Here is a 25,270-nt window from a genome sequence, read left to right on the forward strand (position 1 = left end):
AAAATACATCAATACTTGCAAGAAACACATGCAGCAATGAGGATTTTCCTGGACGCAGGAAGCTTTGCTTTCCTAGCCGCAATTAAACACAACGATACTCATTTGCCAAAGGGGATGCTAAACTGCAAGGCCCACAGCTCTGTTGTACTGATGCTGCCCAGCTCCTGCATGTGAGCACAATGAGCATAGTCCTCTCTTGAACTTCCAAGTTTTTAAGGTCAAGAAACGTTATTTTGAGACAAACTGTGACTATAATAACAAATGGAATAGGTACCTGAACAGTAGTCAAATGCTATTGCAAAGACAGCAAAAAGTCTCATCTGAAACTTAAGGAGTCAAATACTGCAGTGTGTGGGTGCCCTCCTCACAAAATTCACTTAAGCTTTATTTGCAAAACTAGCTAAAAGGGAAGGGAAAAAGCATATATATATATATATATATATATATATATATAAAGAATTCAAACATACTGAGTAACTAACTTACATATGGAAAGCATTCTAATAGTGTCAATTGCTCACAAAAATAGCCTATATATTTTTCTACACTTGGGTCCAATCCCTGCACCTCATTTTCACGCAGTAAGCCGTAAGATTTGTGGAGACTCTTCTGCATCAGGGTATGAGAAGCCATGAGGAGTTTACTCACCCAGGTGTGAAGGCATTCAGGGAGCTGCTGTGAAGCACAGCTTGAGGGCGCGCAAGGCCCACTTTTCGTGGTCGTTAGAAAGTTCTGAGCAGCAGCTAGAATAAAAAGCACAGGTGAAGGGTCTTCCTTTCAAACCCAGAGCAATCGTAGACTTTAGCTGCAGCCCTAAAACAATGCACACAAGGAACAGGGATTTATTTTCATCTTTAATAGAAATTTATTCACTACAAAGAAAGCAATGGCGTCAAGAAAAGCAACATTTGCAGTATGAGAAACACATTTCTCACTTCTCAAGTGCAAGCTAAAATACACGCCAGCAGCTTCATCGATGCAGAGTGGGGGCCCTGCTGTGCTAGTCACAGAGTTACCCTCTTCACTGCCTCGTGGGTGATCTGGCAGATTAAGAGCATAAGAAAATTTGAAAACCAAAACGGCTTTGTGGGTTATGGGAAAGCAGCTAGCAAACACTACATGATTGTAGCTCAAACCAAACCACAGCATTACACTTATTCTAAAAAAACCCTTTCATAATAAACAAATTAAGGTTCAAAAAGAGGAAAAGTATTTAACCGTTATTTTATTTAGAATTAACTAGTCTTAGAATTTTACTTGAGATGGAACCAGCTTTTTAAGCACTTTGGGATTCACACATTAAGATTATGGCAGAGGAGGAATTCAGTGTAGGCTCCTGTAAATTTCTAAGACAGTATTTATGGCTCCCTGCTCCACATTACAGTATTTTAGATGAAATCAAAGTTGTTAGGATGTAACAGAATATTTATTGTAATATTCATACAGTTAATCAGCAAGATTTTTGTGGATGTTACAATGAGTTTCACTTATTTTCCATTGTTCTTGCAGCATCAAGGCTTCAAGCTTCTGAAATGCATCAGCAGAGCACGCTGAGTCTGCGGTGGCACAGAGAACAACACAAACAGTATTTCTCCTTTCTGAGAGGGGAAGAAGCTGCAAAGCCAAAATGCTTTCTTTTTGCATTGGTTTATTCCCACTGTCTACCCCTCATCGATTTCCCTAAGAAGTGATCTGATACTTCGAAAAAACTGACACATCCGATCTCTAGAGCCCAGCTTCAAGCTCCAGCTGAATATTTTGCATTTTGACGTTGAAGAGCACCCAGAATTTGGGTCCCCCAGACACTGAGGAAAGACACCAAGTGAGCAGAGCAGAAGGCCACGGAGATGATGAGAGATCTGGACCACATTAGGTACAAAGGAAGGCTGCGAGAGCTGGGTCTGCCCTCGGAGGAGGCCCTGGGAACATCGTACTGTTGCCTTGGACCAGAGGCTGTAGGGAAGACAGAGCCAGGCACTCCTTGCAGGTGCAGTGACAGGATGATCCTCAAGACAACTGCCAAACAACCTGATCTAACTGAATGTACTCCGAGCAAGGTGACGGACCGGGTGTTCTCTGGAAGTCTCTTCCACCCTAAATCACTTTGGAATCTTTATTCCAGTGGCACTTGCTGGTCAGCCAAAAGCCAGGAACATACAAAGTTTTTTTTTTTTTTTTAATTCATCTGCTAATTCCTTAATTTTTATATTTTTCATTTGTTAAAGTCCTCAGTATCAAACAAAATATACCCCAATATCAATGTAAACCATAAATAAGTCATTTCAAAACTTAAGTGAGAATTGTGCACATTGCTTAAAATAGCAATGGCATTTTATCTGGATTTTAACACACTAGTACATTAGAGTGAGATGTGATCAGCAGCTGGACTTGAAGCTGCAGAGTGTCAGCTCTTTTTTGCATGCAGCCATTGAAAACATAATCTGTACATGTCAAGTCCACCAAAAGAGCTGCACAAACTTCAGTGTGATATGCTTCACCGATACAGCTCACTACGCTTTGAAGCGATTCATTAAGTCTCTACAGTAACAATTACAAGCTTTTACATACAATAAGAGCAACACTGCATTCTGCTCCCAAAAATACAAAAAAAAAACCTCTTTAATTATAAACTAGCTCCTAAGCTCAGTCTGAGCTTTGTCAGGAAAGACAGTTTGCACTTCCACGTCAAAAGCTCTTCAAAGTGCTTGGCAGAATGCATGAACATTTTCCCCGCTTCCTTGCTGAGGAAACTAAGGCACAGAGGTCCAGTGACTTGCCCACAGTCACCCAGTGAGTGAGTGGTAGAATTAACACAATCTGGGTTTTTAACTTGTCCATCTCTTTACCTCTATACTAAGTGCAATGATTTAAAGATTTCTCTTGAGTGAAGCCTCTCATAGCATACAGTAAATACAAGGGCAAACCACAGCCAAAGGCTGCAACAATTCCAACCAAAAGCATAAAGAAATTTGGTAATAAATGAAAATGCACTTAAGGGAATGGTAACACTAGAAATTACAGGTTAACCTGGTTAACCTTAAGGATAAGGTTAACCTTAACACTCATTAAACATAAGACATAACTGTCTTCTCTTTACAAAAAAATAGTGATTATCTGAGGCCTGACTGTAGTGCAGGTAATTCATGCTTCCTCATCAGCAGACATCTTAAACACCGTTTTCAAGTGCCAAGGTCCACCACCCTGGAAACACACACTGAAATGCAGTAAGGGGCCAAATAACTGTTCAGTAGATGTAAATCTGTATGAGGCACAAAAAAGGCATTAATGAGTCGTGAGGTATGGACTAAATGGTGCACAAATTCCCATCAGGAATAATAAAGTCTAAAATAAATAAGAAAACTGAAAGGTATCCATCAAAAAAAAAGCCACCAAGAAATGCATCTTCAAACAGACTATGCCATCCAAAAAGAAGAGTGATATGTGTAAGTGCTGCCTGGATGGGAAGTGCACTGCAGCCTAGCCTTCTGATGATACATAAACATTTCAAAAAGCCTGATCTTGAATAGGATGCTCATGAGATGCTTCGTTTACTGACAGAGATTGCTGATGAGATTCAGGAACGTGTACATTTGGGATCTGTCCATCACTGAGTTGATGGGAAGGGACTGCATCTTGGCTAGAGTGGGACTGATGGCTTAATTCCTGAGTGAGCGGCATGTGCTGAGCTGGATGCGAAGATCCTGGTAGGTGGATTTCTTGGTTTTGTCCTTGATGAACACGGAGATGCTCTAGTGCTTCCTTGGAAAGAGTGATAACATGCATTTGTTCAGGCTGGGCAGGCCCAATTTGGTTTGCCATCATATTGATACTTTGGATTTGTTCTGCTTGATCCTGCTGAGTGGAAACCAACAAGTTCTGCAACTGCTGGGGTGGCTGAGTGAGCAGCGTGAGGTTAGCAGCCTGCTCCGTTGTCAAATTTGGGGCGTTTTCTGTAGTTACGATACTAATACCTTGATTATGACTAGGCACAAAGTTTATGTTATGTACTGCATCCGTGACCAGCAGCTGGATTTCCTGCCCTCCAGAGGTGGCGAGCTGATACTGCTGCAGCTGAAGAATGTTTCTCACCTCTTCTGAATGAGTGTTGCCGCTTGGAGCGCTGTTGGCCTCCTGGAACTGCTTTTCCTTGCTGTGAATCTTCAAATGAGACTTCAGATTGTCCAGACGGGCAAACTGCAAATTACATTCTGGGCAGGAGAAAGGCTTTTTGCCTGTATGTAAGATACAGTGTCTTCGTTTAGCACTGGAATCAGAGAAGGATTTTCCGCATATACCACAAGAATACGGCTTTTCTCCTCTGCAAAAGAATATATTTGATCTCATTAAAATATCTGCTTTGAAAGTGTTGCTTACTGCAACTTGTTATGCAATGGAAGACTCTTTTTTTTTTCCTGTATCATAAACACTTAAAAACGGACACATAAAAATGTTTTCTATTTGACTTCCTAATTATTTCTATTTAATGTTCAAGAATTGCCCAACAATATTTTATGTACTCAAGAGCTACAAATATAACAGAATTGTCTCCCTGTCATAATACTGAAGTTACAAATTTTATGCCAGTAGATCTTGACAAGAGAAAATGGTCAAAAACAGTCAAAAAGGTGGTAACACAAAAAACTTATTTTACACAACTATAAGCACTATTTTAAGAATGTTAGGATTTTGAAATCAATGATTTTAAAAACAAAACAAACACACGTACGCGAAAACCCCTGACCTACATCTCTACATCTTAACTTGATGTCTGTCTCTATAAAATAAGACATTTTACTGGAAACATTTTCTTTCACGTAAAACTTACAACAGTACTTCAGTGATTTCAAATCTGACATGACTTTATACAACACATCAGGTTAACATGGGTAAAATCTAAGAAGTTAGAGACAAGAGACTACAGGAAAACTCTTCAATAACCTTTTTACGCCATGGCTACTCTTTTCTGTCAAATAAAAACTTACGACAAAATTTTCTCTTAAATAATACAGCAGTAAGTATATTGCCATTAACGAACAGATCTAACAGGCAAAAAGAGAAGAATATTATAGTGTCCTGACACACTAATACTTAACACTGCAATACTTTCCAATACTTAACACCACAATACTTTACTAACAAAGTATTTTAAGAGAATATTTGAGCACCATAAACACGTCACACTCATTAAACTTTTTTAATACCAATTCCCATATACTAAAAAAAAATAGATTAAACAAAGATGTCAGTTAATCCATTTTTAACACTAACAAGCCTTAACCATTCTATAACTGAATGACCACAGAAATTGCATACCTGTGAATTCTAATGTGAGTTTGAAGAGAACTTTTAGCCGTGAACGATTTGCCACAAATTTCACAAGTGAATGGCTTCTCACCTGAACAAAAAGAAGTTTGACATCACTTATTACATACCATTTTTCATCAATATATTTAAAAACATTTTACAAAGAAACACAGTTATACCCCAAATCATCATCTTTTGAATCTCTGACCTATGTTCTACCCAGAAAAACATGTTATGCCTGTATACAGTATCAAGCATAAATGCCAGTCAAATCCTCATGCTTCTGTCACAAGTCAATATGAATATCTGAAACTGAAGGCAGTCACTAGCTGGACAATGGTGTAGAATTTTAAAGGAACATTTCAGATAACTGTCCCCTTTGAAGATCAAGAATTAGGTGAACCAAGCCCGCAGAACAATAGAAGAAATGCCCTGGGTGTAGCCTCAAAATGGCTGCACATGGAACAAACAGGTTTGAAAAGGGCTGCCCCTCAACTAGAGGGAATTAGTGCCAGGCTCATGTTCAGCACCATGCCAATGAGTGGGCCCATATTTCTAACCTAAAAAAAAGCCAATGAACTAACTAAACAGGTTGCCCAGCTTCGTACAAGGCTCCATCCCAGGCCTGGCATATCCTGTGTGTAACAAGGGGACACCAGTGTAACAAAAAAATAGCTTATAATAGGTTATAATAATTCTATGATTAATAAATTGGGTAACTTCTAACTACATTCTTATGCCTGAGTAGAAGCAACAAAAAGCTACACTATAAACAAATACACAATAAAAGGTATTGCAAACAAACAAAAAACTCACAAAGCCTAATTCACAGGATAACATTTTTCCTGCTGTATTCAGTGTCTTTAAGACACTATATGGGAATCCAAAACACCACTGTGGTAATTCACAGTGTTCAAGCACACTGAAAATAATGGAGGATGAGGCAATGACCGATATCCAGGCAAGCTTCCCATTTGGTATAGAACTGCAGTGCTTATCAGTTTCGGTTTTGGGGGACAAGGAGAAAGCACGACAGACACAGAAAAAAAATGTTGAAATGTTGAACTTCAAAGCTGGATTGTATTCTCAGTGTTACAGAGCTGTTGTCAAAACAGGACAGTACCATCAACCTCAAGATTCCTCACAAAACCAAATCCTCCAAACTTTATTTCCCAAGGTTTGGGGAAGATCAATGGTGTTTCCATACTGCTCTCTAGCCTGTCTTTTCTAGAAACAAGATCTATTGTGGCTCTTTTTGCTAGAGCTCATCTTAGTAGACCTGTTTTTGCAACTTACCTTGCCTATTATCCTTCCTCCTCTCATTTCCAGCTAGCACCCTCACTTCCCTCTAGGCTTACAGAACTGTATCAGCTTCAAATACAGAACTATGGCGTGGGGATGCACGTGAGCATTTATATCTCAACATACACTATGCTGTTCTGAACAAAAAATGCAATATTCACAAGAATTGAAAGTAAATGTTGCCCTGGATAAATCAAAAATGCCCCAAATCACAAATGCTGACCCAACCATAATCCAGGAACTTTAAAAAAAATCGTAAGAGCAAACAGTGCAAAGTGCCAAGTTCAGCTATGGTATTTTCTCTAGGAATTAGCCATTCAAAGCAAACCGCTTTAAGATGCCTATGCTTAGTTGTTATGACAGTTATCCAGTTATGCCTGTTATCCAGGCATTCAAGTCTCACTTTGCCCTAAATCTTTTAAAACACCCTTGCATTAAATCACCTCTTCACTTGAAATATATGCATATTGCAATATACAAATACAGTGGAAGCTAACTCCCCAAAGACGACAGTCAAGCCAAACATATTATTTTGTCTGTGTTATTTCAAGGAAAAAAAGAAGCAAAGAAAAAAGAGAGAGGTAAAGGGAGAATATGAATGGTATGAATGGCCATGATGGTCATATTACCTGTATGTGTTCTTAGATGTTTCTTTAACTGAGCTGCATCCATGAATTTGCGACGACACTGGTTACATTCCGGCAATGAACGGCCTTGTCGCAATAATAAAAAAAGTGTCAGTGCATAAGTGATCCCCTGTATCTCTTCAGTGATCTTTGTTATAGCACTTTCCTGTAAAATAACCACTTTGATATAATATAGAAAGAAAACAAAACGTGATTCACTGCCTCCTCTAACTCAACTACCAGAATTACTCCTTGCCATTTCCCTATTTAATTTTGTTACAGGAAGGGACAGCACCAAACTCCTGTTCACCCCAAAACCCACTTGCTTTTGAAGTTTTATAAAATCTTAACTTTTCCATCATTTCCTGTGTGTATAATCTAACTTCTATCTTTTTACAACACAAGTGAGCAGGACACTTCCCAGAGTTTGTTTGCTAGTGCAAAACAGTAAAAAATTACAAGGTAATTTGCACATGCCTGCTGTTAGTATGCAAAACAGTGAGCAGGACTAAAATTGCTTTTCAAACTAAAGTTGCTTTTCAAATACAGTGCAATTAATATGTCACCATCAGATAAAGCGTTGTCAGTTTATCTTCTTTCTAATCACTTGTTTTTTTTAAATGCCTGTTTATTCAGTGTTTTCCCCACTATTCATTGTTAAATCAAGATGTCACACAGAGTAACAGAGTCCTAAGTATATCACTGAAGAACATTCAGAGCCTTAGTCAGTCTTTACAAAGGCAAATCAACACGGACAACGAGTCAGCTCTACAATCCAAGCTTGTTATACCTGTATGTACTCGATAATGACTCTTGAGCTGTCTCTTCTGGCTAAAGTATTTCCCACACTGATCGCATGTAAAAGCCTTCTGCCCTGTACAGAAAAACACTTATTAAAACACAAGCCACATCCAAAGCTGGTGTGAAAAACCAGCACATTTGAGAGAGATCATTAATACTGCTTTTCAGAAATGCAAATGTTTGGGGGAGAATAATTACCTGTATGTAGGCTCATATGCTCCAGAAGAGAGTGTTTTGTAGTTAGAGCCTTACTGCAGACCGTGCACGTGTACGGCCGCTCTCCAGTGTGCATCCGCTCATGGACTTGAAGAGAGTGTTTCTGGGAAAAGCCTTTGCCACACTCACTGCACTTAAAAGGGCGCTCCCCTAAAAGCACAAGATTTACAAATATCAATGCATTATTTCCTCAGTAGATATTCTAAGCTGATAGTGAGAGGCATTGCTATGCATGACATACGAAAAACTGACCTTTAAGTAGTGATAAGGAGATTAGAAGACTCAAGCTTCATTTGGTAACAAAATAACTATTGTCACATAATTCAACGAGAATTGAATTAACAAAGAAATGCTTAACTAAACCGCAATCGAGGTCAGACACAGAAAGGCAAGCAGGCCTGGTAGTCAGAAAGTGCACACAGTCTCAGGGACCCATCAGATCTAGTTTGTCTCCAGCAAGAACTGTCCAAAACAGCACACTGATCCAACAGTTCACACTTAAAACAACTGCTTTGCATTTTGCAGAAAGTCACTCAATCAAAGCCAGCAGTATCTTAATGCCTACCTGTATGACTTCTTTGATGAATTGCTAAAAAGTGATTGTATTTAAATACTTTGCCACAGTCTTTACAGCGAGCCTCAGACCCGGTACGTTTTTTTTTCCCATCAGTTTTCTTTGCCAGTCCTTTTTCCTCCTCCTCACCAAGAAGTTTGTAATCTTTCAGTTTGATTGACCTCTTTATTCTGCGTTTGCTGTAGCGGCTCTGAGTGCTCTGCATTCCCTCAGATTTGGGATCATAATTCTCATCCTTCTCAGCTGACAGATCCACAGCATCCTCCGAGCTGCAAGCCCGCTCAGTTTCTTCCGCATCTTTCATCACGGGAGCCTGCTCGCTGACAACTGGTTCTTCTGCTGCGCCATCTTTCTTCATAAAATTTTGTTTATTTTGCATGGAATTATTCTCTCTCAGTTGCACATCCTCAGCAGAATTCGCTTCTGATTTCTCTTCCTGGGTGCTCCTGACTTTCCTCGGCCGCCCCCGCTTCCGCTTTGGGGGATCCGGGTTCCTGCTGTCGCTTGCAGCCACGGCGGGAGCAGGGCCGCAGCTCGACGGCGCAGGCAGCGCGCTGCTCGGGCTGCGGCCGGCCCGGTACTCCGTGCAGGCCCACACCAAGTCGTTCACTTTGAGCAGCTGTGCGGTAGCGAGGATTTGCTCCGTGCTTTTCTCACTGGCATGCAGATAACCAGTGTAGATAAACTCCAGCAGCGCTCCAAAAGCCTCCGCCACCATTCCCTCCAGCATGTAAATTGACTGCCCTATTTCACCCTCATCCACAAACATCATGGAGAAGTACTCGCTGCTGGCAGCGAGCAAAGCTTTGTGGGCTCTGAACTGAACGTTCTCCACTATGAGAGTAATGTCACAAAGAAAATCTTTCTTCCTTTGTTCTTCAAAATTGGCCAGAATGGTATCTTTGTGAGCTTTGGAGTGAATGACAACCAGTTTCTCAGAGGCATCGGGAGCTGTTTCGGCCATTTTTATCTCAAATATGAAAGAAGACACCTACAAGGATAAAATAGCTTTAATACAGAAGTATCTTATGAGTCTGCTTTATAAAACATCGAGTATTATTTCCTTTACAAACTGTGAATCTAACAGTTTCTGAAACAATTCTGAAGCCTCTGAACTTTCCTTAAAAAGTTAAAATTAATGGTGACATAGATTATCTTCTCCAGAAAGTGTTTTTACATCTTAAACTACAGCTATAGAGTTTCTTCTCAGATCAGAATTACTGCCAGCTATTTCATTTGTTTAGTACTCATGTACTGTGAACTGTTCAGTAGCCAAAATGTCTGCTTTGTCTGAACCTCGTTCGTTTTGCAACCAAAACAACTGAACAAAAAGAACTCTTTGTTCACATTTTTTTTTAATGGAAATAATTAAGGAAAAATTAATTGCAGCTTCAGCACCACTGAACGCTACATTTCAGAATATTCAGGGACAAGGCTATGAAATCCTGCAATTAACAATTAAAAAAATAAAAAGCATAAAAAAACCCCCACTGATTTTGGTGTTGCAGGATTCCATGCCCTCTTTTACACACTGCTGTCTTTGTGAAAACTTCTTTTGCAGATTACTTACCTGCTAATTCAGAGCCTATAGATGTGGGAAATGAACACTGGAGGAAAAACAAAACAAAACAAAACAAAAAAAAACAGCGGACCTAACAGCTCTGCCTAAGATGGAGTTGACCATGCTACGGAGCAACTCTCAGTTCGGCTCGCTGAAGTTCTTTTTATTGCAAACTCCGTCGCGGGAACTACCAAAGGAAAGAACCCTGCAATTTCCGAAGGCTCCACTGAACAGAGGCACCGCGGAAGGGACGCGCCGGAGGCGCCTGTTCCGGGCGGCGCCGCCGAGGTGCGCGCACACGGCCCAGCTCCCCGCCATGGCCGCCCCGTCACGGCAAACGCGCGCGGGCCCCGCTGGGGGGGCGCGGAGGCCCCGCGCTCCGCGTGGGGGGCCGCGTTGCCAAGCGACGGGGCGAGGCGCAGCGCGTCACGCAGGGACGGGGACGGCCCGGCCTGGGCTCCGCGACGGGTCCCGCGGCGCCGGCGGCACCCGGGGAGGGGCGAGCGGGACCGGAGCGGACACGACAGGAGCGGAGCGGCGCTCCCGGAACCGCCCCGCCGCACTCACCGCTAACCTCGCTTCAGGGATCGGGGCCGCCGCGCTTCCTGCCCCGGGCGGGGCGCATGCGCCATGACGCAGCAGGCAGCGCCCCGCCCCAAGCCCCGCCCCCCCGCCGGCGGGCGCTGTGCGTTTGAGGGGGGAGGTTTATGGCCACATGCGCCGCTTCCTCGCGTATTTACCCCAAACCGCCCCTTTCCCAGGCGTGTGCGTCACACATTGAGCCTCGTGCGGTTTAGGAGAGTAATATTAAAATTCTAAGCATTTCCCCCTGCAACAATGGAGTCAGACGACGTTTCGTGCCAGGCGCGTCGTGGCTGTGGGCAGCACCTGGGGATGCTGCGCTCCGATAAAGAACAGTGCTCCCAGGGAGCTAAAGGAAGCTGGGCTTCGCGTCCTTCAGTGAGAGGAAGGTCCGCAGCTTGCAGTCGAAGTCGGCGGGCCTGCTCCGGGGCTCCTTGTAGCGGCGCGTCATCTTGGCGCCCAGGTAGGGGATGAGGGCGCAGTGATCCACGAACTGCTCCAGTTTCCTCCGGTACTTCCTCCGTACGTATTCCGAGCTCCGAGGGTTGTATGCTGCAAGAAATGGAGCAACACGTCAGCATCCTGCGCTAGCTCTGGATCAGACATGGATCAGAGCAGCACCAAGTGTTTTTGCTCTCCGTACGGGCAGAGCCCCTGGCACAGAAAGCCCCGCAGAAAGCAGCCGTTGACTCCAAAATAACAGCAGAAACTGCCTGGTGTTTCAGAAGCTCATACCCCAAGAAAGACCAAGGCTTTAGTAAAAAAAGAAATATTCTGAGCTCCCATTAGCTTCACGTTCTTTGGGCAACGAGGGGCTGGAGGCACTCTGGACAGAGCCAGATCTGAAATGATTTGGGTGGTGGGGACACATTGAGCTGGAGCTTAGACATCCGTCCAAACTTGAGCTGTATCCCGCACTAAGCTTCAGGCCCAGAGGGATACAGCTCACTTGGGCACTGCAGTGGATCTGAGCCAGTTTCTTCCACTCATGCCGTGCTGTATCTAAAGTGGCTCTTGCACAGCGCAGCATATGGGAGGGTTCATTGCAGAGACCCCGAGTGGCTCAGGCGATGGCCAGAGCTCCTCTCCTTCGATACTGCTTGTGCAGTGCCCAGCTCGCTCTGGGCAGCTTCTCTGCTCTGCTTTTCTCAGGGCTCCATGATGAGCACGGAGTGAAGGGGGGAGACCTGGGAGACCTTCAGGGCTAAACTTGAGCTGGCTTTCTGTACCTGTAAGCTGATACGTTGGCCCTGACTCAAACAGGCCCTGCGCAGAGCCGTCTTAGGAATATCCACATCTTTGACACAATTTATCTATGACCCAAATCCACTGCCCATAGGAAATGAAGAATTGACTATATATCCCCGATAGTTCAGAAGAAAACATACATTTGAAGGCCAGGCACATTACATTGGAAGTTGTGTTGTTTCTGTTCTTCCTTAACTCCCTGTTCTAAGCCATATTTTGGGGTACATAAGTAGCGAGTGCCAAACCATTACTGTGTATTATTTTAATTGTTATGCTGAAGCAAAGGGGAAATGGTGATTTAAGGCAGTCTTGGCCTAGGTAGCTCTTTTTCTGTAGATGGTACTTTACAACACAATTTACAATGAGTAAAGTAAATCCACAGTGAGGTGGATTAGGAATTGGCTGGATAGCAGAGCTGAGAGGGTGGTGATCAGTGCTGCAGAGTCTAGTTGGAGGCCTGTGTGTAGCGGTGTCCCCCAGGGGTCAGTCCTCAGTCCAGTCCTGTTCAATTTATTCATCAATGACCTGGATGAAGGCACAGAGTGCTCCCTCAGCAAGTTTGCTGATTATACTAAACTGGGAGGAGTATCCAATAGCCCAGAGGCCTGCACTGCCATCCAAAGGGACTTGGACAGACTGGATTAACTGGGCAGTGAGAAATCTTATGAAATTCAACAAAGAAAGACAAGTGCAAGGTCCTGCACCTGGGGAGGAATAACCCCAGACACCAGTACAGCCTGGGGACTGACCTTCTGGAGAGCAGCTCTGCAGAGAAAGACCTGGGTGTCATGGTGGATGACAAATTGACCATGAGGCAGCAGTCTGCTCTTGTGGCCAAGAAGGCCTGGGGATCCTGGGGTGCATTAAGAAGAGCGTCTCCAGCAGAACGAGGGAGGTGATCCTGCCCCTCTACTCAGCCCTGATGAGGCCGCATCTGGAGTATTGTGTCCAGTTCTGGGCCCCACAGTACAAGAGGGATGTGGAGCTGCTGGAGAGAGTCCAGCGCAGGGCTACAAGGATGATCAGGGGCCTGGAACATCTGCCCTGTGAGGAGAGACTGAGGGAGCTGGGCCTGTTCAGCCTGGAGAAGAGAAGGCTGAGAGGGGACCTGATCAGTGTCTATAAGTACCTTAAGGGAGGCAGTGAGGAGGATGGTGCTGTCCTCTTTTCAGTGGTGGCCACTGATAGAACTACAGGAAACGGCCAGAAACTGAAGCATCAAAGGTTCCACAGGAAATTAAGGAAAAATTTCTTAACAGTGAGAGTGACAGAGCACTGGAACAGGTTGCCAAGACAGGTTGTGGAGTCTCCTTCTCTGGAGTTCTTCAAAACCCACCTGGATGCAGGCCTGTGCCACGTGCTCTTGGTGACCCTGTGTGTGCAGGGGGTTTGGACTAGATGACCTCTAGGTCCCTTCCAACCTTAAGCATTCTATGATTCTATGATTTTGCCTTATTTCAACCTACTATCGTGTGCATTAGAAATGTTTTCAAGGCAGAGAGGTGACTGATGATGAAATATCATTAAAATCTCATATTTTTATGAGAGATCACAAAATATCTAGCTATCTTGTTGACTTTTCTTGTTTCTTACTTGTTCCTAAGAGACCTGAAAATGTGTGTTTTAATCAGTATATAGGAGGATTTTTTCCAAATTGAACGTCAGAAAACTACAAAAATGAGTTACCAATGCTATATAAGATGATTTACTGCATTCATTTGATTCATTATTTTTATGGTATATTATTTTTATACCTTACCTTTTAAATGACAGGCCACAAACAGCAGAGCAGTTTTTTTTACACTCAGGAATGGAAACTTTGGCTTTAAGCAGCCTACTTCATTCAGAGCTTTTATTAGAGAAGTTGATACTCCCTAAGGAAATAAAACGTTTTTAAAGAACATTACAGAGATCTAGAGCAAAAATATATTAAAAGCCTGATCCTGTTGTCTTGCAAATCCAACATTATAGTATACTTTAAAGTAAGCCAGTGAATTTCAGGTCACAGAAATAACAGAAAGTTGGGAGGAAAGAGATCATGATTCTTTTTTTTTATTACCTATTCCTGTCTAAGAGTATAGTTAGCTATCCTTAAAGCATTCCTGATAGGCTTGTGTCTCACCTGTGTTAAAAATCAAAGCAAAATTTATTCATATTAGATACAATAAAAAGTCAAAAAATCATCATACAGTTGTGCAGCTATTCTTGCAGAGGGGAATAATCCCCCCTGAAGGCCTTATTTGATTTCTTTTTCTATTAAAATTACAAGCTCTATCACTTTAAAGCTTTTTAAAAATTTCGTGTCTTTACTGCAAGTACTTACCTGAAAACAATTTTCAATTAAATATAATCCCATTAATAAAATACTTAAACTAAAAAAAAAAACCTTCCCCCAAAACTGGATGTGGTGTATTATACATTCTATACACATTATATATAAAATTATTATTATTTTTTAAATCTAATATAGAGAAGCAAAAACTAGCCTGTTCAAGGTATCCAGCTAAGGGAAGTGCAGTAAGTAGTATTGGTTCCTTTACTGGAGGGAGTTTGCGTGGAAGCTTCAAATTCCAGTACTTCTCTGGTAACCTAACCAGATAAAAAGCAAGTACTGTCAAGATGTATAAACTATGACATGATTAAAGATTAAAATGTGAGTAGTATATTCACCTCATAAACTTCTGAAGTTTTTCTTCACTTTCAAAAATATATACCTTATCTCGATATTTTACAGCATACTCAATGTTTCCAGGCACCAGAGCTTCATATCTGAAGAGACGGAGCAACAAGAAATGTTAAGACATCTTTTGTGCTGTGTATTCATTAGATAGTGACCCTTCTAGCAACCTAGCAAGAACAGAAGTTACGAAAAAAGATAACTTGGATCATCTGTGCTTCTGCCACGTGACAGATTGTTACAAGGCTCAAAAATTACAGAATCACACAATGGTTGAGGTTGGAAGGGACCTCTAGAGATCATCTAGTCCAACCCCCTCGCTCAAGCAAGTGATTGATTAAGTGATTCCTGACTCAAAATCTGCTTTTAAGTGGACTTTTTCAGTGCCTCTTTCAGCTCCTCTGGCTAAAATGCCAGCCGTGCTGATTCAGCAGGCTAAGAGGGGACGGCATAGAAATGACTGTTACGGTTATACCTCAACAAGAAATTCCTGCATGCTGATGAAATCAGGGAGGCTTTATACTGGGCTTTATAGTTGTCTTATAAAACTGTGATAGCTAGTTTTGCCTCCCATTAGGTGTCATGAGATTTGTCTGAACTTTGAAAACTTTTGATAGAGAAAACTCAAGATGTGTTCAGGCAGACTGCATCCCTCAAGACAGCGAGCCAACCCAGATCCTTATGATTGGATTAACGCTAAGCTCTGTCCCCTCTAGGCAGCTTTGTAGAAGGAGATCCAATGCATTTGATTGGCTTATTTGAATACCAATTTAAGTAAATTAACATTGCCCATGACATAAAAGGAGAAAGAATCCTAGACTCAAGTAACTTATGATTTATATGTCTTTCCCGCTACAAGAGATGATCATCTGGCCAACCTAAATTCCTGCTGGTAAGGACTGACTCTCAGCTCTATTAAATAATTTTTGAGAGAAACTGAACCCACCTGCTTCTTTCAACGACAGATATAGAGGAACCGATGACCTTCAGAATGCTTCAGGTTGTGCCTTGGTCTAGTTATTAGAAATAATCTAAATCATGCCATAAAGACAGGGAGCTACGGGATATTTTTCAGCCCCAAAAAGAAATAAGACTAATGAAGCACCTTTCACAGCCAAAGCAACATTGTTTTTAACACCCACTACTGTAATAAAAGTAGTGGAGAAAGGGAGCAGAAGTTTGGACAAGGCTAGGTCTAGTGGGCTGTTTGTATTCTGGGGCCCCAGGGCATAACAGCAGTAATTAATGATAAACTTTTGTTAATGAAATATATAGAAATAATAAAGCATTTCTATATAGGAATGTTACAGTTAAGAATATTACTATACCATGTTTGGACAAGGCTAGGTCAAGTGGGCTGTTTGTATTCCGGGGCCCCAGGGCATATAGGCTGCAACACATGTTAATGGAAATTGCAGTGATATACCTCAGTTTTCCATCTAGGTAAGTGACTGGACAGTATCCCTGCATTTCTGCACTCCTAGGGAATAAGGCCTTCACTTCTGCCACCGTCAGTTTCTTTGGTAGCATTTCTGGAGGTGGAAGAGGATGAGGTGCTAGTGGTGGTACATATACCTCTGGCTCATTCAAGAATTTCTGTAGAAAAAGAAATTAAACATTTTAATAAAGAGGGAAGCACTATAAGACTGCTGGTCAAGCTCCAAAAGACTAGCTCCTGCAATTTAGATACTTTTTTTCTAGAAAATCTCACCAGTGTACTGGTGCGGCTGCCATGCTAAGTAGGTCATTTCTTTTCCAACCTGCTACATCCCTCAGCATCCATCCAGTATCCATAGCCATTTCCTATGCCCCCACAAAGAACTGATATAGGAGGGAAGAAATGGTTGCTTCAAAAATTAGTGTTTGAGCTATGATAATTTGGAAGAGGATCTCTGCTGCATTCTGTCTGACTGCATGTTTGATAGCAGAATTACACAGCTAGAGCACCAATAACACTAGTCTAATTCAAATGACATGGTGTTGTTTCTGTAAAGAACCAGAGACCCAAAGCAGCATTGCTCCCCCTCCCCACATTTTTGGACACTTCCCTCCAGTTCTTCCTGTGAAGCCATTTTGTAATAATGTCCTCGAAATTCCGCAGCAAACTGCAGCGAGGAGGTTACGGAGCAGTCCAGGAGCTCATGTTTTTCTGCAAGGCTGACGGGGCAATACTGTCCAAACTCCCCCAGCCGATACTGCAGCTCTTCAGGGGTGATGCATAAATCAGCAATGCTGGCTGCTTTTCCTGTTAATAACAGTAATTAATGATAAACTTTTGTTAATGAAATATATAGAAAGAATAAAGCATTTCTATATAGGAATGTTACAGTTAAGAATATTACTATATCATGTGAAATGATATGAAATAATGAGAATTCCAACACTAGTATTTTGTGTATGCTGATATTAAAATAAAGTTTCAATTTAAGTGACATTTCTGTATCATTTACTTAATAAATACAAGTATTAATGTTGTGGGATACTCTACCTGCTTAACTTATTAGTCTGTACTTTGTTTTTGTTTGCCTGTTTTCTGGGATAAGTTTATTAATGATTTGTTACTTCATTTCTTTGTGCTGTAAAGGAACATTTCAGCTATTATTTAAATTCAAGACCTTGCATAAAAATTCAGATAAAAATATTTTAAAGGCTGCTTTTCATTGATGTGAAAAAACCCCATAATTAAAAAAATTTTTTTTGACTTATGACTAAATCTGTAAGGCGAGAGCAAGCACAGAGCTGTTCTTTGGACAACAGTCCCAGGCCGTTCTGTAGCTAGTTTGCTCTTTGCTGCCTTCACAATCTCTTCAGATGAGATCAAAGCTGCATGATATTGGGTCTGGCATTGAGAGGTCTTGGAAAAATGCAGCACTCAAGGTACAACTGCAAAGGATAAGCATAAGACCTCAAAGTGCATTAGTACGCAGGAGAGTCTCAGGAGAAAAATGGCAAAGCTAATCTGATATCCTGTATCTTTCAGGAGCTAAGCTGTGAGAGAGGAAACCTGAGGAAAATTTACTTTTTCTCACTTTTTGATATAAACTCTCAGATCTTGCAGGCAATTCAGTTACAGATCCATGCAGAAAAACCTGGCTCATATAATCCAGATGGTATTAAGGAAGCCTCTGAATGTGCTGGCGTTGTCTTTGAGTTCTGCACATCCTTGGTAACTGAGGCTCAGCTTTTGGTCTAATGAACACTAATGAGTACTTTTTAATAGTCTTCTTTTTTGGGGGTGGGATTTGATGTAGCTCTTGGAGTCTGTGTCTGAAAGTTGAAGACGTCACTTTCGCTATAGCCCACCGAGTACTTAAAACACAATCCAGTGCTTTACACAAGCAGAAACAAGGCCTTTTTTTTTTTCAAATAGTTACTCTTTTTCTAACTAGCCTCACATTAAAATTGGCATCTAAACCTATAAACCCAGAAAGCTACCTAGTAAGTGTGAAGACAGCCAACTTAACTTTAAAGAAAATTTTAGATTCAAAAGTTTTGGAGATCCTTATATCCATTTGCCTGCTCTTACAGCTGGAATGAATGATACAAGATTTCATGTTAGAAAAAGGCCTTGCATTTGTCAAGAGAAAGGTAGGAGTTGTTATGAGCAAATCTAGTTATGAGGGGAAATAATACACAGTGAAAATGACAACTGTCATGTTTTTAACTCCAGAATTCACAAGTAACACTGTGTTTTTGTCTATATTAAGCTCTCTGCTGTATTTTCTGTGGTATCAATTAATAATTTTGTTGCTTAACTCATTTTCTAAAATAGTGCATTTTGTTGAATAGACCAGGTGTTAGATACATCAGACTTGAATGAGGCAAATGTTAAGGCAAATGTTGTGTTTTGGCTTTTCATTGTTATTCTCTTATTTTTGTTTTTTTTTAATGTCTAGTAAATGACATATGCTATGAACCTTAATTCCAGCTGCACATGGTATGTATGTGCCCAAGAATTAGCTTAATCCAGAGCAAGTTAAAACTTAATTTAAATATATTTGGTACATTATAACTTCTTAAATAACTTTGTTTTTCTGTTACCTTCTCTTATTCTTTCCAAATAGATCTGGATTTCTTTAACTACAACTTGGACTTCCTGGAGTACTTTGTTCCAGATCCACCACTTGCTGTGAAAGGCATCAATCACACACCAATTCTGATGCTCCTTCTCATAGTAAGTCCTAATTGCCTCAATGTGTTGTTTATAACAGGAATTTCGGATAGCGAGAATCTGTGAGCTGTCATGTTCGGGGTAGGGATATCTGAAGACAACAGAAAGTAGCACTGATTCAATACTAAGTTTGAAGGTCAGATCATTTAACTGAATGACACATATATTATGAAATGATACCAGAGACAAAAGTCTTCCAAGTCACTTGAAAGTCACTGCTCATTGAAAAAAGAAGTCTTAATTTTGAGTTATACTGTTGTCTGAAATCAAGAAGTATCGACAGTTTTTGGATGTATTTTGAAAACTTTTTGGCTTTTATATTTACATGTACATATCGAAAATAATTCATATGACCTCTAAAAAATAATATAGAAGACCAGAAGAGGTATTTTTACTAAAACACTAGTAGTAGAGAAGTACTGACATGGTTGTTGATTTAAATGATGCCAAAGAAAGAGAATAAGATTCTCTTTCCTCTTTTAATAGGATTAATTTCTCTGTAAGAAGTACCTCTTAGAAATTGCTAATATTACCTATTTTTATTGTTTTCTATTTCACAGAATCACAGAATGGCTGAGACTGGAAGGGACCTCTAGAGATTATCTAGTCCAACCCCCCTGCTCCAGCAGGGACACCCAGAGCACGTGGCACAGGGTGGCATCCAGGCGGGTTTGCAAGATCTCCAGAGAAGGAGACTCCACAACCTCTCTGGGCAGCCTGGTCCAGGACTCTGGCACCCTCATAGCAAAGAAGTTCTTCCTCACATGGAGGTGGAACTTCCTCTGTTTCAATTTGTACCCATTACCCCTTGTTCTGTCACAGGCCACCACGGAGAAGAGCCTGACCCCATCCTCCCTACAATCACGCCTCAGGTACTTGAACATGTTGATTAGATCCCCTCTCAGCCTTCTTTTCTCCATGCAGAACAGGCCCAGCTCGCTCAGTCGTTCCTTATATGATAGATGCTCCAGACCCTTAATCATCTTTGTGGCCCTACGCTGGACCCTCTCTGGAAGCTCCATATCCCTCTATTTAAGCTTATAACATGTAATTAGCTTGGTATTTAAAAAGATTTATTTATTTATTTTACATAAATATTTTTAAAAGGGCAGCATTCAGTTACTTTTTGCATTGCACATAGTCTTTAGACTTTCAGTAAGTGATTAAGCATTGTACTGATTATTTGATAAAATGAAAGAGACAAAATGAGAGACATTCAGTACTGCTCTAAGCCTTCTGGAACTTCTTAGAATCATTTCCTTTAATGAGAACCAGATTCTTACACAATTTAATTTTAAGGTGAATGTTCTGTTCTTTTTAATTCTCTGTTCCTTTATAAATTACTTACTGCTATACCTCAAAAACAACCAATAGCTTTTTAGATAAAATATTTATCTCTTTAGAGAAACAAAGAAGAAAGTTATTTACAGTTTCGATGAGTAATTCATGAACTGTATGCATGTTATTAAAATACACATGGCTCCTATCTTAAAAAAAAAAAGACTACAGTTAAGAATTAAAGAAAAGGAAAAAAAGGCTTATTGGATAAAATACCAATTTCTGTTGTGAGGACAGTAACTAAGCTGATGAATAATAAGCTTCAGCAGCAGAGAGAACTAGTAACATATCTGATATGCAGTGTAACTAAGCAAAGCAGTGGGCACACAGCCTGTACATGTGTTTCCTCAGTTCTCCCCTGTGGGGATCTGACCCTTGGGAGGGTCTTTTCCTGTGTGAAGTTGGGAGGTCTGTGGGGTGTGCACCTGCATGAGAGAGCATGAAAGGCCTCCTAGGTCCTCCACCTTAGATGTGACAGCCTCTCAGGGTACTGCACTGGGATATAGCACTGCACAGAGAGATTACAATCTTTGCTTGGTAAAAATATTGCTGTCATGGAGCATAACTACCTATTTGTGTTGTCCTTATCTGACAGTGCTCTTCTGAACACTTCTTTTGTTTCCATTTCCAGCTCAAAGATTTTCACTGGAATTATCCTAACCGATTCCAGGAGGTTTACTTGTTTCCTTGTTAGAGGGTATCCATCAATAACAACTCTGCATACAAACAGAAACAGAGACATATTTTCTAACAGGTTGGTTCTTACTTAATCATTCACAAATGATCAACTTGTGCTAAAAATACTCAAAATATATTCTCAATAAACACAAAAGTCTATTCCTATGCCATCAAGTTCAGTGATGTCCTGAATTATTAGATACAGTATCCACCCCAAAAACTTACAAAGCACTTAATTTTTTTTTTAAACTAGATGGAATAAGAAATGGTAAAGAGCAAAGGGAATACACAAAGGATAAAAGTTATAGGAACCTAAGTGGACAGCTCTTACTTACCACAATAGTGGAGTTTTCAGTTCTGACATCAGTTATGCAGAAGTTTAGTTTTAACTGTGAGGAACTTCCATAAGGATTAGGAGAAGTAGTCTTCAAAGTGAAAAATAAAATAACTTATAGGACTTGAACCATTTTTTAAAGCACATTGGAGAAAAAAAAAAACTTTTTTTCACTTGCTCTGCAATGCTGGTGCAAAATAGTCTTAAAACACCATTCCAATAGTTAACATGGAAGAACAGTTGAAAAAATTCTGGTCTCAGGCTCAAATAATTTTCAAGATTGGTCTGGAATTGCCTTTTATTTATTTATTTTTTTTTTAGGAGAAGAGTTGAAGTTCACTGACTTGATAATAAAACAAAATGCTTTTTCATATAGCACAGTTTACAAGTCTTGGGAATAGCGCCTAAGAAATGTCTATTCCCTAAGAAGTAATGTGGTAAGAATCAGTTTTCTGATCCTCCTTAACTTCAACTGCTGATAAAAACAGAAAAAAAGTCCTGCAGAACTGAACTGCCGGTGTGCATTACTGGAGAGAATCAGATCAGTTTAAGTTGGTACAAGAATAGCTATGAGAGAGAGAAAATGGCAGTTCTCAATGGAAAATGACATACTGGCTTCTGTCTGAAAAAAAAAAAAAAGGTAACTTTCATAAACATATTGCTGGAGTTTACTGGAACATACTTACTTGAAAATTGCAGAAAAGTATGTTTCAGAGTGCTTTTTCAGATTAATGTGGAGATCCTATTTCCCACTTCATTGTGGACAGAAAGGTTATTAATGAATAAACCACTGACGTGTTTTACTGAGACAGTTTGTTTCACACAGATAACATAAGCATCACTGCCTATGAAAGGACAGACAGCCCCAGGAAAAAAAAAAAGCCCTCAGAACCCAAATAAGCCTCTTACCCAACAGTAGTGCAGATGTGATTCATCAGAGTCACATCTAGAGCCTGGACGGCCAGTTCGTCGGGTACGGTCAGTCCTTTATGAAGATGCCATTTTATCACAAGTGCCAACTCACTTTGTGGCTGCTCGTTTAACACCAGCCGTATGGCATCCCCCACAGTCAGGCGCAGGAATCCATATGTGCTTGCAAATTTCTTGGCAACTGCAAAAATTTAGATTTTAACACTCAATTTTCACCTAAGCATAATCAAAAGCCAGCAGCCTGTTGAAGTCCTCGGTCAGTCCTACTCTGGGTCATTTCCAACGCAGATTCTTGGTGAGCGGGGACCTACATCTGCTTAAGGGGCTCAAGGGCCCGGCCCTTTAGCTTTGTGTAGCCTAATGCACTAATAGCATTCAGTACAATGTAAATCACAGCAGACATTATCAATTTTATTCAAATATATGTTAGAAAATACGCTATCACTGCCCACAGAACAGATTAGCTGTTAGATCATTTATCCAGCAAGTAGGAAGTATGGATATAATTTCCTCCTTAATATGAAATGATTTAAACCCGTCTCTTCCATTTTTGACCTAACCATTAATTTCTGATATAAGCTGTGTATTCCTCTTTAGTTGAAGTCAGAGATCTGTGGATTGAGAGAGTCATAGAGGGAAATGGAGAGCAGTGGAGGGAAAGATGGAAAATCTTGTTTCGTAATCTAAAAAAATAGGCACCAGGCTGGAGAAGGCAGTGTTTTGGGTTCTCATCCTTGATCTTAGGAATATGTCTTCATTTTATGTTGCATCATGTTGGTTAAAGGAAATGAGAAACAACTAGAAAATAATCCAAAATAAGCAAGAGTTATAAATAATACTAGTTTAGATTTTGTGAGTGCCATCCTCTGTCTTACAGGTAATACTGGTTTGTACCTGTAGTCTTCCCAGATTTTGGAGGTCCAACAATTGCAATCTTGATTGGCATGGCTGGTTTAGGTTTCGGTTGACAGATATATTTGATGGGATTTTTCATAAATTTTTCTTTATTTTCTTTACTTGAAAGGAAATAAATATATTGCCGATGGATTACAGGATAGACTGGGTTTTCATGGCTCTGTGGTGATCTGATTATATCTCCTTCACTTAGCTGTAGCATATGAAAAATAGGAAACAGTTAAATAGGTTTGACATAGCCTCCTCTTTTACCATCCTACAGAAGTGGCTTCGTGCGCAGGTAGATGACTATCAGCTACTGAAAACAAGGCATCAAAAGCTTCAGAAATACTGAATTACCTCAGACATAATGTCCTGTGTGCGTCTGAGGAACTTGCATACTTAGGTAATTCTTGTGCGGAAAGATACGGTGACCGTTAAAGAAAGAATATTCACTTTTTCCAGTAGGTGGCACCATTACACTTTCTGTCCATGGTGAGGGTATGATCAGAGAACTGCAGTATATTTTTAAAGGCTACTGATGGAATATTTTCAAACACATCAGGAAGCCTGATAAGCAGCTTATAGTGCCAAGGGGTAACTGAGATGTAAGAAGAGCAGGAAAGGCAGAAATAGTCATTACAGAAATGCTAACTGAATTCCTTGCACCACTGTTTGCTCAGGAAGAACTTAGGGATGCCTTTATTGCAGCAGTTCTTGAAGAAACTGCCTTTAGAATTAGATTTTTTTAGAAAAAAAAATGCCAAGCCCAGGTAGGGTTCATGTTATGGTCCCAAAGGCAGAAGTTCTGAAGTGGAACTGTTCAATTTCTGATGTATAACTGATGCATAGACTAGCCTTATGTTGACCTTCCTTCCACAATACGGAAGGGTAGAAAGAGTGACCAATTTTGAAAAAAGGCCTCCGGGATGGATCCCATTAGCCACAGTCCAGTAAGGTGTCCATATAAAATAATGGGGAAAAGTCAACTGTTCTTCTGCAGTAGAAGGGAAGTCGTGTCTCACAAGTTCATTTATGTTCATTTTTGAGGGGGTCAGCAAGCATACAGATGAGATGTTTGCTCTGCTGCACAGTATTACCTTGCCAGGCCCTTCTCTAATACTTATACTCCTGTTACTGCATCAGGCCATTTCAGGCTGCTTGCCCTCAATTTATCAGATATCCAAAGTCTGCTCTTCATTTTAGTAATGTAGATTTCATTAACTTTTACTGGTGTTACTTTAAACTGTTTATTCTTTTCTGTGAAATATGTTACTGTAAAATATTACTTCTGAAATATTATTTAGCTATAAAAAAATTACCTTGACTGGATCCCACTGACCAAAAGAACTTGGATATTTATATGAGAAAATGAGCATCTTATGTGCAAGTGGCAAACTTATTGGGTAGCATTTCTCAAAAATGCTTCTGCGATTTTCCACCAGAGGATTCAAATTCTTATATATTCGGTAGCGTACAATGTGAGGCTTCCGTTCTCCACCGATCTCGATTTGAGGTATTAACATTCTTTCAAATTCTTCCTAGTGAATGAAAACACAATGAAATATTAGAATCATAAACATGATCAGATTTGTAATGATGGGTGACAGCAATATTGTCTATGATTTCTTGAGTGTATTCTCAGTCATTGTAAATCAGTGAAATTCAATTTAATATGAGATAAGAATTGGCCTTTCTGCCCTTCTACATTTAAGTTACAGTTAAGACTATATTTGACTTCAAGGAATCTACTATGGGGAAACTAAAGTTTAAGAGGTATCTTTTATAAGAAGCAATCAAATGTCATTCTTTCCGCATTCCTCACAATTTACAATAGATTATTTAGCTACTGTATAAAAGTATTGCTCCTGTCTGCTGACTAAAATACAAATATATCCTATTTTCTACAGGGCTTTTTTAGGTACCTAACATTTTTACTGTAGTGCTACTACATTTTAATGTCAGAATTTATTCTTTCATGAAAGACCAAGGTTCCACAATGCCAAAGAGGACCAACAGTTACAGAAACAGGTA

The 25,270-nt window shown here is 40.5% G+C and overlaps 2 protein-coding genes across 2 annotated transcripts in view; both read right to left on the bottom strand.

The window, feature by feature from the left end:
- Positions 1 to 3,521: 3,521 nt before the first annotated feature.
- Positions 3,522 to 9,809, bottom strand: ZBTB24 (zinc finger and BTB domain containing 24). Its single transcript, XM_010224767.2, is given in 7 exon segments — positions 3,522 to 3,575; positions 3,577 to 4,318; positions 5,314 to 5,395; positions 7,236 to 7,319; positions 8,023 to 8,106; positions 8,232 to 8,399; positions 8,815 to 9,809. Coding segments are annotated over 7 exon segments (2,160 nt in total). The 5' UTR covers positions 9,788 to 9,809; the 3' UTR covers positions 3,522 to 3,548.
- A 1,506-nt stretch (positions 9,810 to 11,315) lies between these two features.
- AK9 (adenylate kinase 9) overlaps positions 11,316 to 25,270 on the bottom strand; it is a 58,671-nt gene continuing 44,716 nt past the window's right edge. The window contains 11 exon segments of the mRNA XM_088522294.1: positions 11,316 to 11,518; positions 13,974 to 14,088; positions 14,701 to 14,803; positions 14,885 to 14,983; positions 16,318 to 16,487; positions 16,934 to 17,136; positions 18,933 to 19,153; positions 20,970 to 21,116; positions 22,322 to 22,523; positions 23,237 to 23,450; positions 24,559 to 24,777. Coding sequence (XP_088378420.1) covers positions 11,316 to 11,518; positions 13,974 to 14,088; positions 14,701 to 14,803; positions 14,885 to 14,983; positions 16,318 to 16,487; positions 16,934 to 17,136; positions 18,933 to 19,153; positions 20,970 to 21,116; positions 22,322 to 22,523; positions 23,237 to 23,450; positions 24,559 to 24,777 — 1,896 coding nt within the window.

This window comes from Tinamus guttatus, unplaced genomic scaffold, assembly GCF_059628265.1.
Source record: "Tinamus guttatus ecotype Peru unplaced genomic scaffold, ASM5962826v1 Tinamus_guttatus_pri_ptg000010l, whole genome shotgun sequence".
Classification (NCBI taxonomy): Eukaryota; Metazoa; Chordata; class Aves; order Tinamiformes; family Tinamidae; genus Tinamus; species Tinamus guttatus.